Source organism: Tetrahymena thermophila (assembly GCF_000189635.1).
Source record: "Tetrahymena thermophila SB210 genomic scaffold scf_8254697, whole genome shotgun sequence".
Lineage (NCBI taxonomy): Eukaryota > Ciliophora > Oligohymenophorea > Hymenostomatida > Tetrahymenidae > Tetrahymena > Tetrahymena thermophila.
This window is the reverse complement of record NW_002476463.1, coordinates 719,668-746,099: the sequence shown is the minus strand read 5'-3', so window position 1 is coordinate 746,099 and position 26,432 is coordinate 719,668. Positions and strand designations below refer to the sequence as shown.

Here is a 26,432-nt window from a genome sequence, read left to right as displayed (position 1 = left end):
TAGAAAAATTATTTTATTCAGTTTCATTCTTAGAAAAAAGCGAGAAAATAGTTAAAAATATACTAATTATATTTATTGCAAAGAAGCGGTTTCTTCCTTAATCCAACAATATTTGTTTTTTTTAGTTGTTTTAATTGAAATTTTGCATTCTTTAATTTTATTTAATTCTTTTGAATTTATTTTTTTAATAGAATTATAACCTAACTTTCAATCAAATTTCACTTTTTTAAATAATCAAACTACTTAAAAATTATAATTTCAATTTAATTAATTATTGAAAATATACTTTTCTTCTTTTCTTGAATTGCAAATAAAAATAGACAAATTTATTGGTTTGTTATTATTGTTTATTTTGTAAAGCAAAGGAGATAAATTTTTAGGAATTACAATAAGTAACATCTTCTCTAATTTTTACAAAAGATAAAAATTAGCAAAAATAAAAATCATTTTACTGTTATTCCAAATATAAAATACGTTTTGATTAACCTATTATTTATTTGTATTTTCAAAATATATAGAATATATTTTTAAAAATAATATGTTACAAATTTAGACTAACTAAAGTTTGTTTTCAAGTTTCTTATTTATTAGCTTTATCTAAATTTTCATGAAATTAGCAACATATATTTTATTTATGGTAAAAAGGATAAAATTGGGATAGTTAATGCAGTACCCTTAATAATAAAAAGTGTAATATTTATCTAGAATCAATTATCTGATATGTTTCTATATGATTTATCAATTTAAAAAGCATTCATTTGAATAAATATTTTTTTTCATAAATCTGTTAATAATTTTTTAAGTCAATAAAATACGGTAAAGGTTCATTTTTTAAGGCCACCTCGATTTCAGTTTAGACACCTCACTTACTGGCCTTAACTGGGTAGCATTTTTTAAACTTACCTTGGAGGTTTAAGAAATCTGTTAACAAGATAATATGGTAATTTAAATAAAAAAGATTTAATGTAATAAACTTTTAACAAATTAATTGTTTAAGTCTGTAAAATTTAAAAGTATTGCACTTTTTATTTAATCATAAATATTCCTTATTATTAAAACAGAAAATAAATTATCATCAAAATTAATTAAACAAAATATTTTCATTATTTTTATATTAATCAATTTATGAATTTAAAATAATTGCAAAATACCTCAACAAAGATGCATAATTAATTAGTAAATAATATTATTTTTAAATATATTAATTTATTTTCAACGTTATCTTTAATTCTAGTTTTCAACATCTTTTAATTCAACGTGGTTTTATTGTTAATTTTAATAAGGATTAAATATAGCTGTCAATTCATCTTAATTTTCATGAGAAATAATAAGCTAATTTAAGTACTTATAATTTAGTATATCTATGAGTACTACCAAACATATGATAAGAATAAAAAAAAGCATAACAATAATGGCAGATCCTTTATTTTCTTCACCGTGATTGTTAGATTTTTCAAATACAATAGTTATTAGTAAAAAAACCAATATAACAGTACATATCGAATGTATAATACCAAAGCATATTATATAAGAGGAAAAGTGTGGTCTGGGGCAATATTTTTTAGACTAGCTTTTTAAAACAAATTTATAACAAAGTTTATAAATCAATTTTATAAAAAATTATTTTCAAGTTAATTTTGGAATTTATTAGGCATTTTATATAAATAAAATACTATGATTTTCTTAATCTTGATAATTATCAGATTATCTGATGAAAATTGAATTTTGTTGGTTAAAATAATTAAATTTAGTATTTAATCATCTTAAAGTACATTTTTAAACTATTATCATTGAATAATAAAACAAATAATGTGGTTTTTGTTTAACAAAGATGATGTTTTAGTAATGATTAAAGCCCAATCAGAGATTAAAATACAATCAATTAATTTGTTGATGTAAAATAAATATAAATTAAAATATCTTCTAAAAGATAAATATTAATTAATGAATTATACTTATTTATAATTTCAACCATTTTTAGATCATAGCTTTCAAGCTTAAATATATTTCAATTTTATATAACAATATCAGAGATATTTTATTTTGATTACCAATACTCATAAGTTAAGGCAAATTAATTTATTATTAAAAATTCATTTTTAAAATATGAATAAATCTCTATATCAAAAAATTTTCTTAAAATAAAAAATGGTTGGTAATAAAAAATTTTGGTTTTATATTTTTATCATTCTCTTAAAATTATCTGACTTAGTTTCCCATTAAAAAAGATATATCTAAATATAGAATTTAATATATAGTTTTATTTATTTAATGAGCCATAAATAATAAAATTGAGGGTAATTAATCATTTAGATTTTAATTTATATTTTAGATTTGATCATTTTTTTATGTAAATAAATGTATGTTCAATTCTATTGAATAAGGGGCTCAAAAAATAATTTAAAATAAAAAAATGAATTAATTTAATGATTTTTTATCTAAACATTTTTTAAGCTTTTTAATAATACTAAAAAATACAATAAAAGTTACTATAATTTTAAATCATTTTAATTCAATATAGCCACATTCTTATTATTATGCGTCTGTTTTAATGCTTTTCACAGCAGACTAAAAAGGTAGTTCCTAGTCAAATGTTATTTATTTTTATATTTGAGTAGAATTTGCATTATTTGAATAAAAGTGATTTTCTTAATGGCGGATTACGTTCTGTTGATGTAATGGTTAATTTGAAAGACTGTTTGCTATTTACTAGTTTTAAAATAAGTCTTAGTAGAATTACCTGCGAAATTCTTATCTCTCTACAAAGCTTGTACTGTTTAAATCAATTAATATTTAAATAATACAAAACATGAAAATAAATATAAAAAAAGAAACAGGAATAGATTTGTTTTACTATCTATCTTCGCTATTATCAAAAATGTAATATAGACTCATGAAAGCAATTAATGTATGAATAAATGCTAAAAAGTAGCTGAAAAATTTGTAAAAGCACATTAAACATGAGTTATAATTGCATGCAATAGCTAAGCCTATCAAGTAATATATGGGTAAGAGCATAAGTGCAAATACCCATTTGGTATTAGTTACTTAAGTAGACAGGGTTATTTTAAAGCAAAAAGCTATGTGAATTAGAAAATTAATGGAGTTAGTTATTATGAAGCAAATAAGCTGAATATTCTTATTGCTTGTTTGCTAGTAATATTATAGCTATAATTATTGAAGCATATCTATCTATTTGTCTCTCTTTTTTTAATTTAGTAAAATTTTATATTTAATAAAAATTTTTATTTTTTCTTACAAGCTTATTTCAATTTTATAAAAGTTGTTGTGTTTTACTTTGTCTTAATTTCAATCTGGATTTTAATGTAATATTTTTTTAAAAAAAGATAGATTCTGGAGTCAATTTTACGTTTTTAATTCAACTTTCTTTATAAATTACATAGGTAAAAAAATGCAAAATATTATTTTATTTTTTTAAATTTATAAGATTTATTTCAGGTCTTGCATGATTACTAATTTACTGAATTTAAGATTTAAAAGTTAAATTTTGTTAATAAAAAACATTAAATTTTGGTAAAATAGAATATAAATCCTATAAAAAATAATCCCATTCCAGATATAATAATATAAAAATTTTAGGATTACCATTTCCATTTTATTAAATTAAGAAACTTCTGAATGCATTTATAAATAAATATTAAAATAAATTTAAATTATTAATAATAATAATTTTTTATATATTCACAAAAATTTTACTTAATATGTACAAAAATAATACAAAATTAAAATTTATTTTTATTTAAACAAAAAATTGTATAGCTATTTTAAAAAAATAAAAATAAAATTATTATTAGTTTTATTACAAATATTAAAATAAGAAATTATATAAATTATTTTACTCTTCATGTTTACTTATCATTTAATATTAAATTTTTTATACATTGTTGCTTAAAATTCAATAACTTAAGCTTAAGTATTTATTAATTAATTCATTAAATTTTTTTTATCCAAACTACTATATTAAGACTATTTAGCTTAAACTTTAAGATGTAATATTTTGGATTTCTAAAGAGCTTATTTTTTATTTAAATTTAAAGTTATTTTAAATCTTTTTGCCTTTATTTGAATTTAAAAGAGGTTTCATTCAAATTTTGTTTGCATTATAATAAATCCGTTAGTTCTCCTCTTTATTACCATTTTTCCATTTTCCTTCATATTTATCTTTGTTTTTACAATAGAAGGTCCCTTAACCATAGTATTTACCATTTGAAAAAATTACATTAATACTTGTTTCCGTTACTAAAGTAAAAGGTATAATGTATAATAACCATAGTAATTGCAATTTTTAAAGTGGCCTTAATTCTTATCTCCATTGACTAAATAATAGATCCTTTAACCTTATATTTAATAATTCTTTCAAGTCCCAATATATTTTTTTCGATAATTGTAATAGAAGCTGCCTTAATCATTTTTTTAATAATTTTAAAAACTAATAAACTTCATATTTTCTTCCATCAGTAAAATATAGTGTACCATAGATATTGTAATTGCCATTTTTAATATTACTTCGATACTTATTTCAATTAATAAAATGATAAATTCCTTAAAACTGTTTTATTTTTGAAAAATTTTGAATTAAATTTGGGTTTATTTTATTTCAATATTATTAATTTTTAACTTAATTTGAAATTATTTTATCTCATACAGTTTTAAAAATTAGAAGTTATGTGTAGCATTATAACTTCTGAGTTGTTTTTAAAAAATTAATTAAAAACAGATAATAAGATTTAAAACAAATTTTAATTTGAAAGAGCACTTGAAAAAAATACATTATTAAGTATATCCTCATTCTTAACATATTCGTGGATTACAAAGTCACTTTACTTTACTTTATTTATTTATTACTAGAAATCATTTCAGAATTTTAGTCTTGAAAAGAAAGTTATTTATAGATTATTTAAATTTGCGTATAGACAGACAGGTTCAAATTGTGAAAAATAATCATTATATCAAAACAAAAAAAGAATAAAAGAATAATTTAATTAAAAAGTTATAAAGAGAAAGAAGTATTTTTACTCAGAATTTGTGGTAAAATTCAAGTGTTTAAAAAAACAAATAAAATTAGCCTCTAGTACATAATCCAATATTCCTCATTTCTCTTCTTTTTTCATATTTAAAAGATTTAGCTTTCTTACATTGTCTAAAAACATAGATTGATGGATTTAAGATAATCAAAATAAAGTTAAGCGTAGATAATTTATTGTTAAATTTAAATATATTGTTTTTCTCTTATCTAATATTTTGTTTTACTTAAAATTTGAAGCATTTTTTCAATTTAATACGTAGTATTCTAAAATTCATTACCATTTCTACAAATTTCTAATAAAAGGAGTATTAAAGATAATATAATAACTAATTAATTTTTTCAAATCATTAATCAATTTAGAGGTTAGTAAGACGAGGTTTAAATTTTAAAAATTATTTCATCATAATTTACTACAGAATTTTTATCTATATAAATTATTTTTAAAATCATGAGTAAAAATTAAAAATACCCCTAGTCGCTTAATTTGAATGTGAGCTATTAATTTGAATATTGAAATTTGATTGATGATAAAAGTAAAAGGATTGTTTATTATCATAAATATTTTGTATTTTTATTCTAAAAATAGTCAAGGAAGTTTTACTTAATAAATAAACAAATAAAGCCTTATAAAAAGACGAATAAAGATGTTAGTAATATAAAGTTTGTTTGTAAGCTAATTAATGTAAGAATTATACTTGATTCATAACAAATTTAATTAAAATACTATTTATTCTCAAAATATTAATTTGATGTTTTAAATTAAAAATTTTCCACAAATTTGTATATGTCATCCAAATGCTAGAATCTGAACAAAAGAGAAAAGTTAATTCTTAGATTGAAAATTTTATAGAGAGTTGTAATTTGGTAATTTGTAAAAACTAATTTATTTATTTATTTGCATTTCGATTATATTACATAGAATAAATATAAATAAATAAATAATTATAAGTAGAATTTTAAGTTAAGGTTATTATTTTATATAAAATAAATGAAGATGAACAAAAATTATACATGAAATTTTTTGGGTTTTTGTTAATTAATTGTTAAGAATTTTATTAATTGAGTCAGCACATATGCTAGAAACCTGTAGTGTATAATGCTCTTTAGGTATTTTCCTCAATGTATTTAGATTCATTCTATAAAGCAGTTTGAATTTATTGTTAGTTTTCGATGTCGTTTTATTCTAATTTCTATTTCTTTTGTTCTGATTCTTCTTCTTCATTGTCTTCTGAAAATGATTCAGATTATTGTCTTTCTTCAGGTTCTCCATTGATTAATCTTAAGATCTTTTAAAAGAACTTGTAGTTTAAGATGTCTACAAAAATTTCAATGATAAAGAAAACTAAAATGATGATGCAAATTATGTCTTATGTTTTTTGATTTTCGTTGTAATATTCAATAAATCCCATTTTGCTCAATATGGCACAGATAAAGTGGAGCAATCCAACAAAAACGCAAGAACCCTTTTAAAATTTCAATAGAGTTTAATTTAGGTTTTTAACTGTTATTAGATTAATGAGAGAGTGAATGCTAAAAGCCATCACAAGTCCAAGCTAATACCAAGGATAGAGGTCAACTTAGTTGAAAATTGCATAAGTATATACCAAATATGCAAGTAGATTTACAGTGTTAGTAAATAAAAAGATGCCACGGAATGGCACTTAGCTAAGAGCAAATTGATTTTTCTCGGTTTCTCCAAAGGAAGATTTCATTTAGATTTTTATTACTTTAACAAATTTAATTGAATAATAAATTATTATTATCAAAGAATTTTGAAAATTTTATCTGTGATATAGTTTTCTTTCTATTTCCGATCCATAAAAAAGTGATATTACATATTATTTTTACTTACACGAGATGATTGATTAAAATTAATCTAAAAATTTTTAATAAATAAATCTGTCTTTATTGAAAGAGTAAAGTAAAATGATTAGCTTGAAAGCTATAAATCAGACTTAAATTTTCTTCAACTTATTAAAATGAATTAAATATTTTAACTAATTACATCATCTTTAAATTATTCAACAAATTTTATCCTAAAATGATGGTGAAATCGATAAAATAAAAATTTTTAAAGAGTATCTTCTTATACTACTTGTTGGTAAGTAAATTCTTTTATAAATAAATCAAATTTGTACAAATTTAGCTTATCAATTACAAATTACTATTTTCCCAATTAATTAAAAAAGATAATTTTTGCTGAAACCAAAAAAGCATTAAGCATATTTTAAGTCTTTAATGTCTATTTCTTTTTATCATTAAATTTTTGTTTTTATAAAATGAATTTAAAAAAATTGGTTTATTTGTGTGAAAATGGTGATGAAGAATATAAATAATATTTTATTAAATTAATTTAGTTTATTTTTATAACTATTTTAATTTAAAAAATGAAATCTAGTTAAAAATAATTTAATTTTTATTATTATTTTTTTATTTTTTATGATCAAATTTAATTTTTTAAAAAATTTTATATTATTTTAACATAATAAATATGAATATTTATAAAATATTCTAATTACACTTTTGAAAAGTGTTTATTAAAATAAGATTAAGGTTCAAAAGAATTTTTCACAAGAAATTTTTTGATTATCTATTTTTCTTTTCTTCTTCACCTTTCTTTTACTAATTTTTTTTGATAACATAAAAAATGATCAAAAAAACTGACTATTTTAAAAATGGAGTAGAGTTACTAATTTAAATGTGTTAAATATCTCATTTGAAAAAATGAAAATGAAATTAAAAATTTTTAATTTTGACTTCAAATTATCATAATAGCATCTACAATAATTTAAGATAATTTTGATTATATTTTTGTCTTTACATGAGAAAGAATATTAAGACTTTTTAAATATGATTATGACATCAATTTTTATTATTCAGATAACTTTCAGATGACATTTACAAGTTTTAATTAATAATTGAACTAATGATGTAAATTTTTCATTGTTATTTTTGTGGTAAAAAATATTATCCTTTTTATAATAACTTAATTCAGAGATACATAACATCTTTAGGTACGTATTTAGAATTATTATATTCAAAATAATGATATTATTTAAATTTATGATCAAATAATTAGAATAATTAGGGGGATTTGCGTGAAGCAAAACATATTTTGTTTATAATAAAAAAAAAGCTGATGATTGATTATCTAAAAATTGTTAGAGTCTCTATTTGATTTTTTTAATAATTGATAAATAGATAAATAAATTAATTTCTTTTAATTCATCATTAAATTACTTTACTTCGAAGATGATGAGATTTTATTTTATAATAATTATAATATTCAGTTATTTGTTTGGAGTTTTTAAGAAATAAAATTTATTTTTTGATAACAAAAAAAAATTAAATAAATTGTTACTTTAAAAATTAATTAAACTATCAAAACATCCTTTTTTTCAATTAATAAAGGCTATTTGATTTTATTAAACATTTTACTAATATTTTTTCATTTTGATTCAATTGATTAATTGCTATTAAAATTTTACACTTATAGAATATATCAATTACATTTTATTTCAAACGTAATATAAAATAAATTGATTATTAATAAATTTCTTAAATAAATAGTTGAATATTTTAAAAAATTATTTGATTTATGAGGACCAATTAATTAAAAAAAAACATTTCAGTAATTTATTCAATTCAGTATTAAAAATTTGTTAGATATCAAATACTATAAAAAAAATCATCTTATTTTTGCCAATTTTTTCTTTTTTAAAAAAAAAGGACCATACTTTGACTTAGATTTGAAATACTTCTATATTAATTAATATATTTAACTTATAAAAAGTAGATACCTTGTATAATTTCTTTACATAATTAATTCTAGCAATTTATAAAAATTTCCAAAAATATATAAAAATATAAATTTTATCACATGAATGATTTTAAAAACTCATATAGTTTTGAAATCTGAATTTACAATTTAATAACTTCTCTATCAAATTACGACCAGAAAATTTTTTTTTTAATTAAAAAAAATAATTTATTTAAATATTAACCTATTTATTTAATACCACACATAATTCCTCGATTTGTACAAATTCGTATATACGAATATGAGGATTTGATTATTATTTTGAAGAATTTAAAAAAAGTCTAAAAACATCAATTAGTACATTTGGATATAGTTTTTAAAGTATTATTTTATGGAATTAATCTTTTCTTTATTAAATATCACTTATAAAAAATATTTCATTTTAATTACTTAATTATATTTTTTCTCATTTAAATTCTCGAAAAAGAAGAAGTTAATTGATTAAAAAGATATCATTTTTAATATTTAAACAAACTATATTTTTAATTTCATAATTAACTAAAAAGTGAACTTAATCAATAACATTAAAATAATTATACAATTGTTTCTAATGAATTTTTAAAAATTTAATTCTTTTTTGAAGAAATATTATAATATCTTTTTTATATCTTTTTTTATAGTTACAATTTTGTATGTAAATTATATTCATAAATATCAAATTTTATGTGAAAGATAACATAAGTTTTTTTATAAAAAATATTTAAATCAAATAGAAATATTAGTGGAAACAATTATTCATAAATAATAAAAAATGAAAATACCATAAGAATATTAGTCATATTTAATTTGTATGGACTTGGTTTAATATTGAAATTTAACTAGTTAATAAAAAATAAATTTGTTTAGGTCCACTATTTGTAACATTAGCTAATTTAACATGCCTCTAACTAAAGAGAGGTAAGATAAGCTAATTCTTCGTATTTTTGATTTAAATAAGCGAGCAGCTTAAAATCAATCAAATAGAAAAACTTGCAGAAAATAAGTCAATAAATACTATTAAATAGTAAGTTAGAGCAATTAATTTTAAAAGATTAATATTTGTAAGTAATATAAAAGAATATAAAAATTAGTTCTAAGATGTATTATATTAATAGAATTTATTAAAAATAAATACAAGAAGTATATACAAGTTAAGATAATAACAAATTAAATTAATTTACCATTCAATATGTAATTGTCTTTTCTTACAGAAACTAATTAAAAAAAAAAGACAAATAATAAATCAATATTTTATTGAAAAGTAATCTCTATAATCTATCTATTTATTGAAATTAAAAATATTTAGGCTTAATGACAAAAAAGAAAAACAAACAAACAAACATACTTCTTGTTAATTAAAATGTGTTTAGTTTGTTAACTCAACTGTAACATTATAAGTTTTAAGCCATTTAAAGTTATTTATTTTAGTAAAGTAAATATTAAGAGTCATATCGTATTTATTTGGTTTTTTTATACTTGATTTATTTATTAATTTATAGATATAAAACGATTAAGTAAGTTTTTTTATTCATTGTATTTTTTTACTATTTATTTTATTTTATTTTAGTTTAGTTTTGTTTACTCACTCATAAAAATTGTTAGAAGCCAATACCATTTAAAAGATATTAATTATTTGTATATAAATAATCTGTATTCTTTTGAGAGTTGTTTTTTTCTACAGTGATTTGCTATTAGTTTTCTATTTCATTGCCTTAAATTTAATCTTCTTCTTATGCGGATTCAGATTCCTAATTATCAAAATCTTTATTAATTGAAATGATCAATTATTTAAAGTATTTAAAGTTAAAAGCATCTATGAATATTTCAATCACAGAGAAAAACAAGATGAAAGTGCAAACAAGATTCTTAGTGGACTCACCGCTATTGTGGTACACAATGACTCCGATTAAGCTAAAAACAGCAAACATGAAATGAAGCAAGGCAATAAAAATGCATGAACCTTTCTAAATCTTTAAAAGAGTTAATTTTAAATATGTAGCAGACATAATATTTAAGAGAGAATGCAAACTAAAAGTGATAACAATCGCTAACTAGTACCATGGATATAGCTGAACTTAATAGAAAATGGCATAAGTGTACACCATGTAAACAAGCATGTTAATGGTGTTAGTGAAAAAGAAGCAGCCCCTAAATGGTACTAGCGACTTTACTATTTAATTTTTTTAGGTTTACCCAAAAGAAGATTTCATTTTCAACTTAATTTCTTTTTTTCTAAATATTATTTATATTAATTATATATATTTACTAATTAGGTTGGTTCATCATATAATTTTCCTTTGATTTCCCTGCTTTTTTAAAATTTAATAACAAAAATTTTCATGATAATAAAAAAAAGATTCTGCTTACATCTGTTATTACCCTTCTATCAAATATATAGGTAGATGAGAAATATGCTTTTAATTTAAAGCATAGAAGAAATATTATTAAAGAATATTTGATAAGCAAATATTTTTACCTCAATATTTTTCATCACAATTATTTATTTTTAATTAGCTAAGAAATAAGCATCATATTTTACAATTAAAGGGGTTCATTAGATGATAACTGAGAAATATTTAAATCCTCTAGTTTATTTTTTATACATAGCAAAATAATCAAGAATCAATGCGAAAACTTTACAACTAATTTTTTTCTTTTACAATAAGTTCAATCAATAACGTTTAAGTTTTAAACATCAATAACAACTCTTTGTTGTCTAATTAACTTTTGAAAGAATTTAAATTTAACTTTGTATAAATATTTTTTATTGAATAAATTAAAAATATTATTTTTTTTTTTAGCTTTGCTATTTAAACATGGCTAAACTTTTTTTTTAATCTAAATTTTATCATTCAATTAATTTATTATGAAGATTTATTTTAAAAATACGAAATAGTATATGCTAAAACATATATTTTATGGAAAAATATTAACAATATGAAGTAAAAAATTGAATTGTATGTAATTAAATTTTAATTAAAAACAGTAGCATCTTTTTTTCGCAAATATTATTAAGATACTATTGACTCTCATTAATTTAGATCCCATTTAATTAAAGTTCAATTTTGAAAAATTTTTGATTTGGTTTGAAAATTTTTAGATAAAAAGAAATGCTACAAGCATTATTTAATACTTTATACAAGAGATAATTATTTTAAAGCTGAATTATCTAAATTATGTTGGATTGAAAGAAAAGTAAACATTTTCAAAACAAATATTTAAATAAAATGATTAAAAGTTGATAAACAAAATAAATTGATTAAATAATTAAATTTAATTTTGGAAGTAAAATAAATTTTAACTATTAAATAAGATAGACGATAAACATATAACTTATAAAGTAAGCAAATAAGTGAGTTAATAAATTCCATATTATTATCTATTTGAGAAGATATTTTAAGAAAGTAGGAATTGCTAAAAAAATAATTTAGTTTTTACAAGTGATTTTAATAAATTTTTAATATATTATTTTTAATAAGAATTTAGAAAGATAATGTGATTGAGTTAATTGATTTATTATTTGAATGTGTTTCTTGATTCATAAGAAATTTATTTATTTATTAAGTAATTTATCAAGTAAATTTAATGTATTTATTGATTGATTTATTAGTGTGTCAGTATTAATTTTTTAATAGTTTCAGGTGATGTTGAAGTTTCCTTCTTCTTAATAGTGACCCCAAAGATCAAAGCATCCTAAATAGAGATTTAATAATAAGGATTTTTCATTTTGCAATTGAAAACTAGATTTATTTTAAGTAGAGTTAAACTACTAGCTTACTTACTGTTAAGATTCTACAAAATTAGATAGAAAATTAAGATTATTGGTTTAGCCTATTTGTGTAACTGAACTTGAAGGAGATAACTTCGTTTGAGAAAAGTTGTTTAAAATTTAAGCTTTGTGAGAACAAGTGGTTATATCGTCTTAATTGTATGTATTGAGATAGGTATTATGAGATAAAATAAATCCATTGTTTGCATTGCTCCCTGTTAAGTTACTTATGCCTAAATATTGTCTATCGGACATTAGATTGTTTTCACCTAACTTATTTTAGAGCTATTTTTAGGGACTGTTTTCTAAATTATTTCGTTGTTCGAGATTACTTTAACGATTAAACAGTTATAAGCTATTTGGAAAATGTTTTGTATTTTCATTTCCATCTTAGTCATTATAGGAACCGTTAGTTGAAATTTTATCACAATCATTATAGCCTTAAGGCACATTTAAGTTCATTTCTTTGATAATTTATTCATAGTGTTTTTGGTCTAGCTTGTCAATATTATTAGCGCTGATACCTTAAATATTTTCAATTTTACTTATGTCGCACATGAATAAAGGATTTCTTTCATGTGAACGAGCTGTTTCTATTCCATCAATTCCTTATCTTTAACTTAACTGGAGACTATTAAAATTGTTTAGTTAGTTTTCTTTCTGAAGAGTTTATTAAGCTTCATTTAATTTTGTTGGCTATTGCTACTTTAGCACATTATTTTAATTTAATCCATAAAAGAAATTATTTTATTTTTCATTTGATGACTGACTTCTTGCAGTAGTCTTTATATCTTAGAAACTTCTAACTTATAGAGCACCTTCCAAATAATCTTAGCAAAATAAAGAAATACACATTTGTATTTCAGGGAAAAATTACTTTTGGACAACTCCTTGTATTACTTTATATTGCATTTATTCTATTTCCTAAATTTTATCATTAAGTGTTTAATCTTATTATCTCTTAGCTAAATATCTGCAATCATTTATGTATAAAAATATTTAATGGAAGCTAAATTCTGTTTCCAACATTCTCATTTCTTTCACATAATCTGCTTTAAAATCTATACTTTTGAAGCATTACTTAACAAACTCCTAAAATCCCTTATTTAATCAAAAATTTTGTATTTATTTTATTAATTTTTTCATTAAAATATTTAATTATAAATAAGACTTTTTCATTAAAATATTTAATTATAAATTAGATTTTTAATTCACAAAAATATTTAAAAATCAGCATTTAATTTATTGAATTCAAAGTGGAATATTTTTTTTTTGAATTGTAAAAAAAGCTAGAAAAAAAAAGTGTAAATATATAAATTACTTATGTTTAACAAACCTTTTGGAAGAAAAGCTAGTCTTACTAACCAAAAGATTTGATGTATTCTTCTTAATTAAAGTAGGCTTAACCAAATGAAATAAATTGCTGTTTTGCATCATCTTAGGGTATTGCCGTATTAGATACAGATTTTTAATTTTTATCAGATACTTAATTTGACTAATTTTTTTTTTTGGTGTTTTGATCAGTATTTTTTTTGTCTGAATCAGGTGGTAGGGTAGGAGTGGAAACATTTGAAACAGGTGGAGATCCTTTTTAGAAATAATTAAGTACATCATGAAAGACAAGGAGAAAAAAGTTGTAAAAATATTATTTGTATTTCATTTCTGCTTCAATGGTTATAGATTGCTATTTTTATAATTAATTAAAATTTAATTAGCTTAATTCATTTCTTTTTAACAACATTAAATAAATCAAATTGAGTTTACTTCTTCCCAGAACCTCAAATCAGCAATAATGAAATTCAAGTTTTTTATTAAATAATTTTTATAGCTTAGTGGAATCGGAAGATCTTCCTAATTTTTTTGAAAATTTAAATAAAACTCTTGTAAAAAAATTTTAATAACATTTGAATTTAAATATTAATGCTTTAAATTTTTTATATAATTACAGGTTTGGAGATGAAATTGTTTTCATCAAGATCGTAGATGACCCTATTTTTAGGTTGTTTTTGGAATCTCTCAAGCTATTTTTTTTTGATTTAATAACAAAATCTAATTAATTTAAAAGTAAAGAATTTTTTTTTGGATAAATTTACCCCATCCTCTGATTTCTTTTGTATTCCAACAAGAAAAGGTTGAAAACATTTCTAATAATCAAATCCACTGTTCATTTAAGTTGGATAATATAATCCTTTCCAGTTCATTGGTTTGATTAATGAGAGGAGATTTTCACAGAACAAAGTGGAAGTGGATTGTTTTGAAGATGTTATTACTACTTGATATTCCAAGAATAGACAAATTACTAAATGAAATAGATTACTAGGCGATTAGTTAAATATGATATGCTCAAAAGAAATATTAGATGGACAAATTAAATTTAGAAATGGTTAACTTAAATCGTTTTTATTATAGTAGGATAGGAAAGGATGTGATAGATCAGTGGTTAAATTAATATTAAATTTATGGTTGTGTCCCTTAATTTCTGAAATATGAAATACACTTTGAATTAAAAAATCTAAAAACTTTCCTTCATCCTCTATAACTGATTCGATAAATATACCACAATTTTCTTACTATTTCATTTAATTATAATATTCATTAGGATTTATGTGAACGCTTATCAGAATCTGAATTAACTGCTTCATAGGGTGATAAAACAAATGCTCTGAAATAACACAGTAACTGAATGGAACTAAGTAGGTTACAGTTTTTCTCTCCTTAGGTTGCTTAGTAGATATTTTTTCCTAATATTTTTGTTAAAGATTACATGATTCATAGAAGCACATTTAAATTGTTTGGCTATAAAAAGAATATTTTAATTAAAGTTATAGGTGGTTACATCATTATTTATACATAAAATTGTAAGGTATTTTTATAATTATTATTGCTGCTTTATTAATATTTTTGAGAAAAATTAATCCTAAAGTGGTTTGTGTGTGGTTTGATAGTTTTTAGCTGAGAAAGGAGGTTTAGCAAAAACAAACTAAAAAATATTAGTAGAATTAAATTAATGATTTATTTACATAAAAAATTCCTGAGACACATCTATAAATTTTGTTATTTGAAGGATCTCTGATGCAAAAGTAGTTTATATCTTAAATATTTGATGCATTAGAGATATCTTTTGACTCCAGCACTTGATTCACTTTGGTATATTTTTCATCTCCAGGCTTAAGAGGGCGAATTCCTGCTGGAAAAATCCACTATTGTTTTAGTTTTAATTTATTATTTAAATGCATTATTTGCTTCTATTAATCTTTAACTTGTGAGTCTTATATAAAAATTAAAAATAGAATAGCAGACTCATTCATTAATCACTTATGAATAAGTAGGATTTAAAATAATTTTTGTAACTCTGTCAAATTTTACTTTATGAATAGACTTGAATGGGTCAGGTATCTTATCTTCTTTAGGATAAAGATTTATAGTATCTATTTCTGTAATTGGTTTGCTCATATACTGGTATATATTGTCATCTAGTTTTAATAATAATAATGAGCAATATGAAGCCAATACGATTATAATTTAATAGTGGTTATAAATGAGGATTATACTTCTTAATTTAGAGCTCATCTGACTCTTGAATATATAAGAGAACACATAACCCTGCGATTCAATATGTTTAAGGTAGGGAGGATTTATTTAAGGAATCATATTTAGTAAGATTAAATATGCGAGAGAAATAATCAAACAAATAACCTGATTAAAAGAAGAATGCACTAATTATTAATTTTTTTGTTATGAATTTTTTATAATTAGCAAGTGATTTAATTTTATGTGTATATTAAGGATAAAAAGCATGTTTGTTTAGTTCTATTTTTTGTTGAGTTTATCAGTTAACATTCTGCCTTTCAGTCTTTTCTTAATCACTCTCAAATCATTTTGCATTCTGTTCAGTGTAAATTCTTAATAAAATTTATCAATAAGCAACTCATATTTACACTTTTTTAAATGGCCTGAATAACCCTCTATTAAATAATTTATAATTTTAAAATAAATTATTTTAAAATCAATTCAAAATCTATCAGAAAACAAAAATTTTAAAAGTAATTTCAAAATAAATAAATAAATAAATTTTGGTTAGCGCTCATTTTTTCCCCCAAGAAATAAATAATATTAAACTTCAAATTAAATCACAAATTATATTATTAAACTTGTTTGATATTGCAATTATTTGATTCCATGAAATAAAGCAATTTGCATTAATGATCAATTAATTAAATTTATGTTGTATTCTATTTAAACTTTATTTTTTTTCAATTATTTATAAAGATATTTCTTATTTTAATAAATAAAATTTTAGTGCATATTTAAATATTCTTCTCTAACCATTTTTTATATTCTTATTGTTATTACTAGTTCATTTTAATTCAATAAGCTAATTAAATGAATATAATTAATTCTTCTTATAAATTTTTTTTTAGGGTGTTTAAATTATATAAACATTTTATTAATCCTTCAAGCCTCACTTATTTATTATTTTTTGAGTTTTTTTCAATTAATTTTTTATAAATTATAAAGACTCACTTCATCCTCAAAGATCTTTTGTCTTTTTTTCATTTGATGTAGTTCATACTTCATGTTTTAAAGTTCTTAAATATTCTTATCTAAATTATGGATAATTAATTATGTGATTAGTTCAATACTGGTCATAAAATTATTCAAATATTAAATAATTTTATACTGGATTTAAATATTTATAATTAATTTAAGAAAACATCAATAATATGTTCTTGATTGAAACTTAATTCTCTAAAATAGATTATTAAATAAATAAATTAATTAATTAATTAATAGATAGATAGATTAATTTACTAGTTGATTTTAGAAAAATTTTAAATAATAAATAATTCAAATATCAATTAATATTGATTGATATCTTAGCTTTTTAGAATGAATAAATCAAGTAAAACAAACCATAAATTTGAAAATAGTTAATAAAGAATTTTAATTTTGATATACTTAAACAACTAATCAAAATAGTAATAATAAGAAAAAACTTAGCACAAGCGCTTTAAAAAATTTAAGGGTTTAGATAATGATTGATACATAGCAAGGTAGAGGTATATTGAAGATTAAATTAGGTTTTTTCTTCTTCTTTATGCTTGTTGATTTGATTTTAAGCACGTTTGTGGAACCTCATTTCAATCCATAAAATATCCATATAAGTAATAGCGATATTCAGCTAATTGTAGTATGCGTTGTCTAAATAGCAATCAACCTAATTTTAAATGTCATGTTTCTCATTTTAATGTGGTAAACTGTGCCTTTAAGATATGGTATGATTTTTGACTTGATAAAGTAATTCAAATTGACAATATTCCTTATTATTGTTCAGTTTGCTTTGAATACACTCGAACGTGTTTTAAGAATTATAAACCCAAACGAATAATATATTACTTACACAAGCAGTGTATTTTACTACTATATTATATATTACGTTAAATATATTATCTATCCATTCTATTACGCTAACCTCTTACAGAGCTCTCTTAAGCTTGCTTTACCAGTCTATTATAATGTCAAAAAGTGGGATAACAATATATGATTTTGAAGCTAGCTTTTTTTAATCTATCTATATTGATGTAATGAGCAAAAGTTTTTAAAAAATGCTCATTAAAATTTTGCTAAAATCCATTTAGACTCATTTAAAAATACATTTTAAACACACACACACTAATCTATTAAATGTATTAATATTTATTAAAGTCCTATTTTATTTATAACTTCACTTTCATTTTGTTTAGTTTATCTTTTGTTTGGTATATATTATCATTTAATTACGTTTCAAAAAGACTGATTGCTTTCTATTTATAATGAATTTAGCAAATTAAATTTTTTAGTTCAATATTTTCTTTTCTCTTTAATAAGTTTTATAATAAACGTATTTTAAGCCAATATTTTTAGTACAGTAATTTTTCTTAAGCAAATGAAGTTGTTTTTTATAATTAAGAAGCACTTTCAAAATTATAAAATATATTTTTTATAAGTTAATTTATTCTTTTTTTGAAATATTTTAATTATAATTTTTAATAATCTTTACTTTCTTCACTGCAAATAAGGGTTATTCTTATTTCACTAATATTAATTATCTTTACAAGTAGTATTAGATTACTTTTATTTATATTAATAATATATCATTATTCTAGCCATATAAAGTATTCATATTATATCTCTTGATTTGGGAATTAAAATGAATTATTGTATTTGTTATTTAGCTATTCAGCTTTGAAATAGGTTATCAGAATTATGAAGCTTACTTTTTATGCTTTTAAGCATTTATACTATTCAAATAATTTTATTATTAAATAATATATAACATATATATATATATTTATATTGTTTTGTGAAAGATGTTGCAAAAAATCAAATATGAAACTATTAACTATGGTAGGTTTGATAAGTTAAGAAAGAAATTTTTAAGTCCTGATTTCGAACCTGAAGAATGCAAGGAGTTAGAATTAAGTCACTAACATTCCAAAGAGCTTCCAACAGCGAAGTGTTTTGAGATAGTTAAGAATTTATCAGTCTTGATTCTTTCGCATAATTAAATTGCTCGATTTGATCCTAAAATATTGACTAAAGGAGCTCCTTAACTTGAAGTACTCGATTTATCTCATAACAAAATTGAAATCTTGGATGACATTGTAGATTTAGGAACTTTAGTTCATCTTAAAATTTTAGAGTTTTCTAATAACCCACTATGCAATCATATTAGTAGGATAAATACTATTATTGAATTATTCTTTCCTGAAAAATATAAAAAGTATGATCCTGTTAAAATACTTACTGCTAGTTATTAGTAGCATCCTCCTACTAGATTATCGCTAGAGGAAGAGGAGTAGATGAAGAAAGATTTATAAGTATTTTATAAATTTAATGAAGAATTAGAAGCTCATGAAACTCGCAAGTCAGTGAGTAAATATAGTCACAGAAACACTCTTGCAAAATATGCTGTAGAACCTTGTCCTGTTCCTCGTAAGTCAAGGTGAAAAATCTAATTAAAATACATATTATTTTCACAATTTCTTAGAAGTTTCCCTTCTTAACAAAAGAAAATGAAGTTAGATAGATAAAAATCCAATATGTTTACAATATATCTTCATATTATAAATAATATAAAGAAAAACACAAAGAAAATCATTAATTTTGATATCAGTTTTCATAAAGAATTAATTAATTATTAAATAATTATTTTATAGTAGATTGGATTTAATTTTATTATTAATTCATAAAATATGTAGATTTAAAAATTTGGAGTATCTAAATGGTTAAATTATTACGAAGCTAGATATGATGAGAGCTTCTGGAAAAGATAAGATTAAGGATATTGTAGAGGATGAGAATGAATAGAATAATTAATTTAAGAAGATCCCAAGATAAAATGAGGAGTTGCATAAAAAATATCTAGAAAAGTATGTGAAGAGAATCAAAAAAATGAATGAAGATAATATGGCTACAAATGTGAGAAATATCAAGTAAAGTGGAGATGGAACAGGTGGTGAGGAAGATCTAAAGTATCTTTCGAAAGTCGATGAAGCCCTTTCAAGAGGAGCTGCAAGTACTATAGATCCTAGGAAATATGCTGCTGATATTTGGAATAAACCCCTTGATTTACTTTATAAAGATGCCACTTTCTCAATATCGATGAAGGAGTACAAGCAAATGCTTAAAGATTATGAAGTTGAAAAAAAGAAAAAAGAGGAGAAAAAGAAAGAAATACAAACTGAAAAGCGTAAGTAAAGGAGGAGTAGAGTGATTAAGAAGCTTCTCAAAGCAGGGATATGTAAGAAAATTATAAAAAAATCTTTAAAAATGAATGTCCACAATTAAAAATAATAGAGCCAGTTACTGATGAAGAGATGAAACAGTTTGAAGATGACAGTGATCCTGATGGAGATAATTTATTTAAGTCAAAGAGGGGGAAACCAAGACTTAAATTCGATTTAAACAAATTAGAGGAGAAACAATACAGTAGCAGTGAAAGCGAACAGTCGGAAAGACTTTACTAAAGAGAATTAAGTAGCTTTTCAATAAACTCACCAAGAGATATAAAAGATTTTGAAGATTTTAATTAAGAAGATGATGGTGTTACATTTTAAGAAACCATGGCTTAAGAAGAAGAAAGAAAGCAAAGAAAGAAATACAATTATTAACAATAATCTGCAGACGTAGATGTCTTAGAACTTAAGAAAAGATTAGATAATACTAAGGCTAAAAATCAGGCTTTAACTTAAAAAAAACCTTTTTAAATTAATGCTGCTCAAAAAAAACCTCAAAAGAAGGAAGAAGATAAAAAAACTTTTAAATATACTTCGCCTTCTCAAGAAAAGGTAGACAATCTTACAACTCAATAAGATAATGAAGCTAAAAATAAGCTAGATCTTTCATATAACACACCAGATTAAAACTAAAACCAAACATCATAATATTAAGATGATTTGTCAAAATAAACAAATGAAAAAATGAATCAAGCAAGTTAATAAAATTTTTCTCATCCAGGTAATAAAATATATAAATAAATTATTTTACTTATTATTTATTTATTTTTGATAATTAATTAATTAATTGCAGGAATTGAAGCAGTTCCTGTCAGCAGGTACGAGTTCATACATAACAAAAATACTGAATAAGTAAATAAAGAAGCTCTTAACAGCTACATAAAGAATTAGACTCACTCCTCATTTAAAGTAACCAATAAAATTTTCTCAAACCACAATAAGGAAAGGGAACAGCAGCAGAGGTTGTTCTCTGCTAAAGCAGAAGGAAGAGTAGGATCAAGTAATATTTTCAAAAAAAAGAGAGATAGATCAAGCAGTTCAAGCTTGAGTGAATCTGAAAATAAACAAGCTGATGTAATTAATTTATTTATTTTTTTAAATAATTCATCTTTTAAATAATAAATCTATTTTTTTTAATTTAGAAAAATACAACTGGGAAAAAGTATTTGTCGAAGTAAAGCACAACTTATAAGTCAACTGGAGCACTAAGCACAATTTAGAAATCTTAAAGTACTCAAAAACAAAATAACATAACTGCAACTAGAAGTAATTAAAGATTACAGTCATAACCTTCTTTGCAACCAAATAAGCTCAAAGAAGAAAAAAAGGTTTATAAATGTGATATTCCAACTGATTAGCTTGTTCCTACTGTGGAGTAAGGTTTTGATCCACATTTGAGAATAGCAGCCCTTTATAATCCAGAAAATGAAATGCATAAACAAATTTAAAAATTCAAATAAAATATGGAGAATTGTAATTTGTTACAACTTCAGATTTAAGAGTTAGATAAAAAAGTTGGACCGAATTTATACAAAAAGAAGCCAGTGTCATAGTTTGTTTAGACAATTAATTATGATGAAGCTTTCAAATATTTGAAAGACACTGTTAAAGACTTCAAAGTTATGAACAGTAATGATCTAGCTAATCACATTGAATATAAAGTAACAAGAAAGAAAGTTGATCCTATGTCTAAGAAGAAGATGTCTACTTTTGAGCTTTACACTATCATTAATAAGGTAAATAAAAAATAAATAAATTTAAATAAAATTAATTTGCATAAACTGAAAAATTTAATTAAAAAGGCAAATGATTATGATCAAAAAATGGGACCTAAGTTGAAGGAGAAAGACATTAATGAAAAATTGAGTTAACCACCTACTAGTCTTGATTTTGAAGAGAGAAATCAGTTGTATAACGCTTTAGAAATATTAGAAGAAATAAAACTGAAGAAGATGAAAATAAGTAAAGAACACTTGAGGAGAATCGAAAAGAAGGAAATAGAAAGAGCCGAGCACGATGCTCGTTTAGCTTACCATTACTATAAGCTAAGAAATCACATAGATGACGGTAATCTTGAAAAATATCTTAAGAGACTCAATATAGGACTAGATGGTAAAAATGATTAAGGCAAAATTTAATTCAAAAAGAAGATGGGCAAAAAGAATGATAGTTAGAATTTTGCACTCATGTACGATGAAACTAATGTTCCTCAGTATTACAACAGAAATAAAAACTTAGTAAATATCAATTTTGTTTTAAATAAATGCTCTAAATTAAGCATATATATTAACTTAAAAAAGTCTGAAGGAGATAAGAAGAAAGAAAAGAAAGGATTTGTTGGACACTATGAAGAATTAATGAAATTAAAGAAAGAAATAATTGAACCAAGAGAAATTCCCGAAGTTAATCTAACAGGATTCATTTTAGAAAAATATCCAGATATTAATGAATGGGCTAACTCTCGTTTATACGTGCCATAACCTAAACTCACATTCGAAGATTTAATGGAGTAAAATGATAGAAAAATAAAAGATGAATTCTAGAAGAGTAGAAATAACAAAGTTTTGAGCATAGAAGAATAAATGATGAAATATGCTTAGGAATTCAAAGAAAAAGAATAACAAAGAGATGAGCTTAGAAAACGTATTGAGGGATATGTTAAGAATGGTACCAAAATACTTGATGATTTCTTAAAATAAGAAATGTTTGAAATAGATAAGCGTTACGATCTTAATCACTGCATGAATGAGTATATAAAGCTTATGAGAGAAGACAAATTGCCAAAAAGAATTCCTGCTTCTCAAATTAAAAAAAATGTTTAGTGAATAAATCTTAATTAAATAATAATAATTTTATAAAAAAATAATTTATCTCAATAAAATACAACAAAAAAAAAGAATATTTACATAAATAGTTCAAGGATCAAAAATTAAATTTGTATTTTTTCATACAATTTGTGCTTAAATGTAAATACTCATAAATTTAATTAATAATCCTTAATCATTTTGAAAAAGTATTCTCATAATTTTATTTATAGATAAATACTATTATTAAAGTAATTCAATATAATTTAAAAATTATTGTATTTTCATATTATATTTGTTAGTTTAAGTTTTATTTTAAAAATTAATTAAATGTTCTTATTTAAAGAATTTTATATTAAATTTTTAAATTAAATTTCTTAAAATATTCACGAAATGAAATTTAGATTTTCATCAATTTTTTAATTCTATAATAATCTTAAATAAATATTTATGAGTTTTATATGAAATATAAAAGTAATTCATTTTTAAGCAAAATAATTACAAATGAAAATTTAAGAAATTATTAATCAAATATAAATCATAAAATTTAAATAAAATTAAATATTTTCTTTTATTTTAAAATGAATAAAATAAATTTATGAATTAAAAAAAATTGAATAATTAATAAATTAATGTATTTTTATTATTAAAAAATGGAAATAAATATTTAATAGATCTGATTTTGATAATTATGTCTTCGGAGTAAGATGCTTTCTTTAACAATAAAATTTTAGTTTTTTTAGGAATAAATATGAAATGATGTTTTTATTGAAGGAGTGTAATATGATTTTGTTTAAACCTTTATAAATTAGTTTTAAAATTATTAATAAATTTTATTACTTTTTTTGGTTGATTTATTTTAGGAAGATTTCTATCAAAATAAATAAATTTAATTAATTAATTTGCCAAATTTTAATAAATTAATTATAAATTTTCAATTTATTTAGTTCTAATTTCTTAAGAATGTAATAGAACCACAAAATAAATACTTGATAATTAATTAATAATAATTAAGATCTAAAAAGAATATTAATTAGAATAAACACAATAGCTTTTTAAAAATGGCCGAAGTTGATTAAAACAGCTTTGAATAATTAAAAATTGAATTTAATAAAGCTAGAGAAAATGTATCACGTATTTTCGAATAATAATAGGCTAAGAATAAGCAAAAGTTTGAAGATTTTGATAATATTGAAAAAGATTAAACAGAAGAGGGAAAATAAAAAAGAAGAAAGATTTACCTATCATTAAATTCTTTTATGAGAGATTCTAAAGAAAATTCAGCAAAATTAGAAAAATTTTTAAAAATTTATGATAATTATATTGAAGCTTTAGAGGGAGAGTTAAATAAAATAAAATAAGAGTAAGCAGGTGATTAAAATAAATAAGCTGATTAGCCAATCAAAAAAGATCCTAGCTAAGATAAATTTGACAATCATGATCAACAATAAAGATAAGATTAGCAAAATAGAGGATCTCCACAAGTATCACATAATTAATAAGGATTAGAAGCAAATGTAGGAAATAATTAAGATGAGAAAGATTTAATAATTTAATAATTAAAAATGGAATTAGATATGAAAGATAGAGATTTAATACTTGCTTCAGATTTGAAATAATAAAACCAAGAATTGCTTTCAAATTTTGTCTACTTAGAAAGAGCAAATTAAGAGCTTAAATAATAGTAATATTATTTATATATAAGTTTATGTTATATTTTTAAAATTTATATTATATTAAATTAAACAATATTCAAAGATTAAGTCAAAAAATGGATTATCAAAGAGGTAATCAAGAAGATGTCTTAAGGTTAAGAGAAGAAATGGAAGTATTTAATTATTATTATCTTTTTAAGCATATTAATTTCATTTTAAAATATTAAAGCGTCTTAAGAGAGAAAATCAAATGTTCATTGAGCAGTACGAGGCCCTAAAGTAAAAATCTGAGTAATAAGAGGGAATGTTAGAATATATAGTGGCAGAGAACTCCAGACTAATAATACAAAGTTTTGCTGTTTCTGATAGAAAGTATAAAATATGAGTATAAACCTATCAATCAATATATCTAACTATAGAGCTACCACCAATTTAGAGTCTACAATTTAATCTTAACTTTATAATTTATAAACTCAAAATATATATAAATTTTATATTAAATACTTTCCATATTTATTTCTCTTTGTTATATAAGCAAACCATTTTTATTAAATATAAACTTGATAATGGGTGTGTCTGATTTTCTACCTACAGAGCTTCAACCAATTTATAGTCTTCAATTTAATCTTAACTTTATCATTTATAAACTCAAAATATATTTAAATTTTATATTAAATACTTTCCAATTTATTTCTCGTTTTTATATAAGCAAAACATTTTTATTAAATATAAACTTAATAGTGAGTGTCCCTGATTTTCTACCTATAGGGCTTCTACCAATTTAGAGTCTACAATTTAGATTTAACTATAATTTATAAACTCAAAATATATTTAAATTTTATATAAAATACTTCCATATTTATTTCTTGTTGTTATATAAATAAGTAAAATATTTTTATTAAATATAAACTTGATAGTGAGAGTATCTGTTTTTCTACCTATAGGGCTTCTACTAATTAATAGTCTACAATTCAGATTTAACTATAATTTATAAACTCAAAATATATTTAAATTTTAAATTAAATACTTCCATATTTATTTATGGTTGCTATTTTAGCTAAGAATATTTATTAAATATAAAATTGATAGTGAGTGTATATGATTTTCTATCTATCAAGGAATCTACTTTGAATTAAGAGTATGTAGTTTAGTTAGAACTTAATAAATTATAAAATGTATGTAAAAAATTTAAGTTAAATATTATCCTAACTTATTTATTTTTTTCTTGATGAATAAACACAACCATTTATTTTTTTAAAAAATATTAAGTTAATTTAAAAATGAATTAATAGAGATATAAAATATATATATAGAATAAATATTAGAATGAAAATTTACATTTGATATTCTAAATAAATATAAAAATTTAAGTTATTAGAACAAATAATAAATATATATAAATGATTGGTAGGTAAATAAATATAAGTGGCCATATTTATGGATTTATAAAAATTAATTTTAACATGAAATAGATTGATTATAAATTGATATTTAAATCTTTTACAAAATTAGGATTTAAAAATAGATTATTTCTTAATTTATTTATTTATTTAATTAATTTTCATCTGTTAGATAGATAT

General features: G+C 21.4%; 6 protein-coding genes across 6 annotated transcripts; 4 read left to right on the top strand and 2 right to left on the bottom strand. All coding sequences in view use genetic code 6, as the record gives it.

Moving 5' to 3' along the window:
• Nucleotides 1-6,111: 6,111 nt before the first annotated feature.
• TTHERM_00085440 (transmembrane protein, putative) lies at nt 6,112-6,774 on the bottom strand (the record flags this gene model as incomplete). Its single annotated transcript, XM_001012691.3, has 1 exon — nt 6,112-6,774. Exon 1 carries the CDS (start codon nt 6,757-6,759, stop codon nt 6,112-6,114), a length of 648 nt encoding a protein of 215 aa, XP_001012691.1. The 5' UTR covers nt 6,760-6,774.
• Nucleotides 6,775-10,574: 3,800 nt separating this feature from the next.
• Nucleotides 10,575-11,583, top strand: TTHERM_000085439 (hypothetical protein). The gene is made up of 2 exons (XM_012796771.1): nt 10,575-11,001; nt 11,120-11,583. Exons 1-2 carry the CDS (start codon nt 10,932-10,934, stop codon nt 11,413-11,415), a joined length of 366 nt encoding a protein of 121 aa, XP_012652225.1. The 5' UTR covers nt 10,575-10,931; the 3' UTR covers nt 11,416-11,583.
• A 900-nt stretch (nt 11,584-12,483) lies between these two features.
• Nucleotides 12,484-16,455, bottom strand: TTHERM_00085460 (DENN (AEX-3) domain protein; the record flags this gene model as incomplete). Its single annotated transcript, XM_001012693.2, has 8 exons — nt 12,484-13,716; nt 13,937-14,299; nt 14,380-14,466; nt 14,562-14,636; nt 14,709-15,356; nt 15,636-15,815; nt 15,982-16,088; nt 16,167-16,455. The coding sequence occupies 8 exons, from the start codon at nt 16,453-16,455 to the stop codon at nt 12,484-12,486; spliced, it is 2,982 nt and encodes a 993-aa protein (XP_001012693.2).
• A 1,195-nt stretch (nt 16,456-17,650) lies between these two features.
• TTHERM_000085459 (transmembrane protein, putative) lies at nt 17,651-18,160 on the top strand (the record flags this gene model as incomplete). Its single annotated transcript, XM_012796770.1, has 1 exon — nt 17,651-18,160. One exon carries the CDS (start codon nt 17,651-17,653, stop codon nt 18,158-18,160), a length of 510 nt encoding a protein of 169 aa, XP_012652224.1.
• Nucleotides 18,161-18,965: 805 nt separating this feature from the next.
• TTHERM_00085480 (hypothetical protein) lies at nt 18,966-23,218 on the top strand (the record flags this gene model as incomplete). Its single annotated transcript, XM_001012695.1, has 6 exons — nt 18,966-19,600; nt 19,857-20,398; nt 20,455-21,114; nt 21,187-21,467; nt 21,536-22,129; nt 22,196-23,218. 6 exons carry the CDS (start codon nt 18,966-18,968, stop codon nt 23,216-23,218), a joined length of 3,735 nt encoding a protein of 1,244 aa, XP_001012695.1.
• A 968-nt stretch (nt 23,219-24,186) lies between these two features.
• TTHERM_00085490 (hypothetical protein) lies at nt 24,187-25,237 on the top strand (the record flags this gene model as incomplete). Its single annotated transcript, XM_001012696.2, has 3 exons — nt 24,187-24,881; nt 24,956-25,025; nt 25,082-25,237. Exons 1-3 carry the CDS (start codon nt 24,259-24,261, stop codon nt 25,235-25,237), a joined length of 849 nt encoding a protein of 282 aa, XP_001012696.1. The 5' UTR covers nt 24,187-24,258.
• Nucleotides 25,238-26,432: the final 1,195 nt, after the last annotated feature.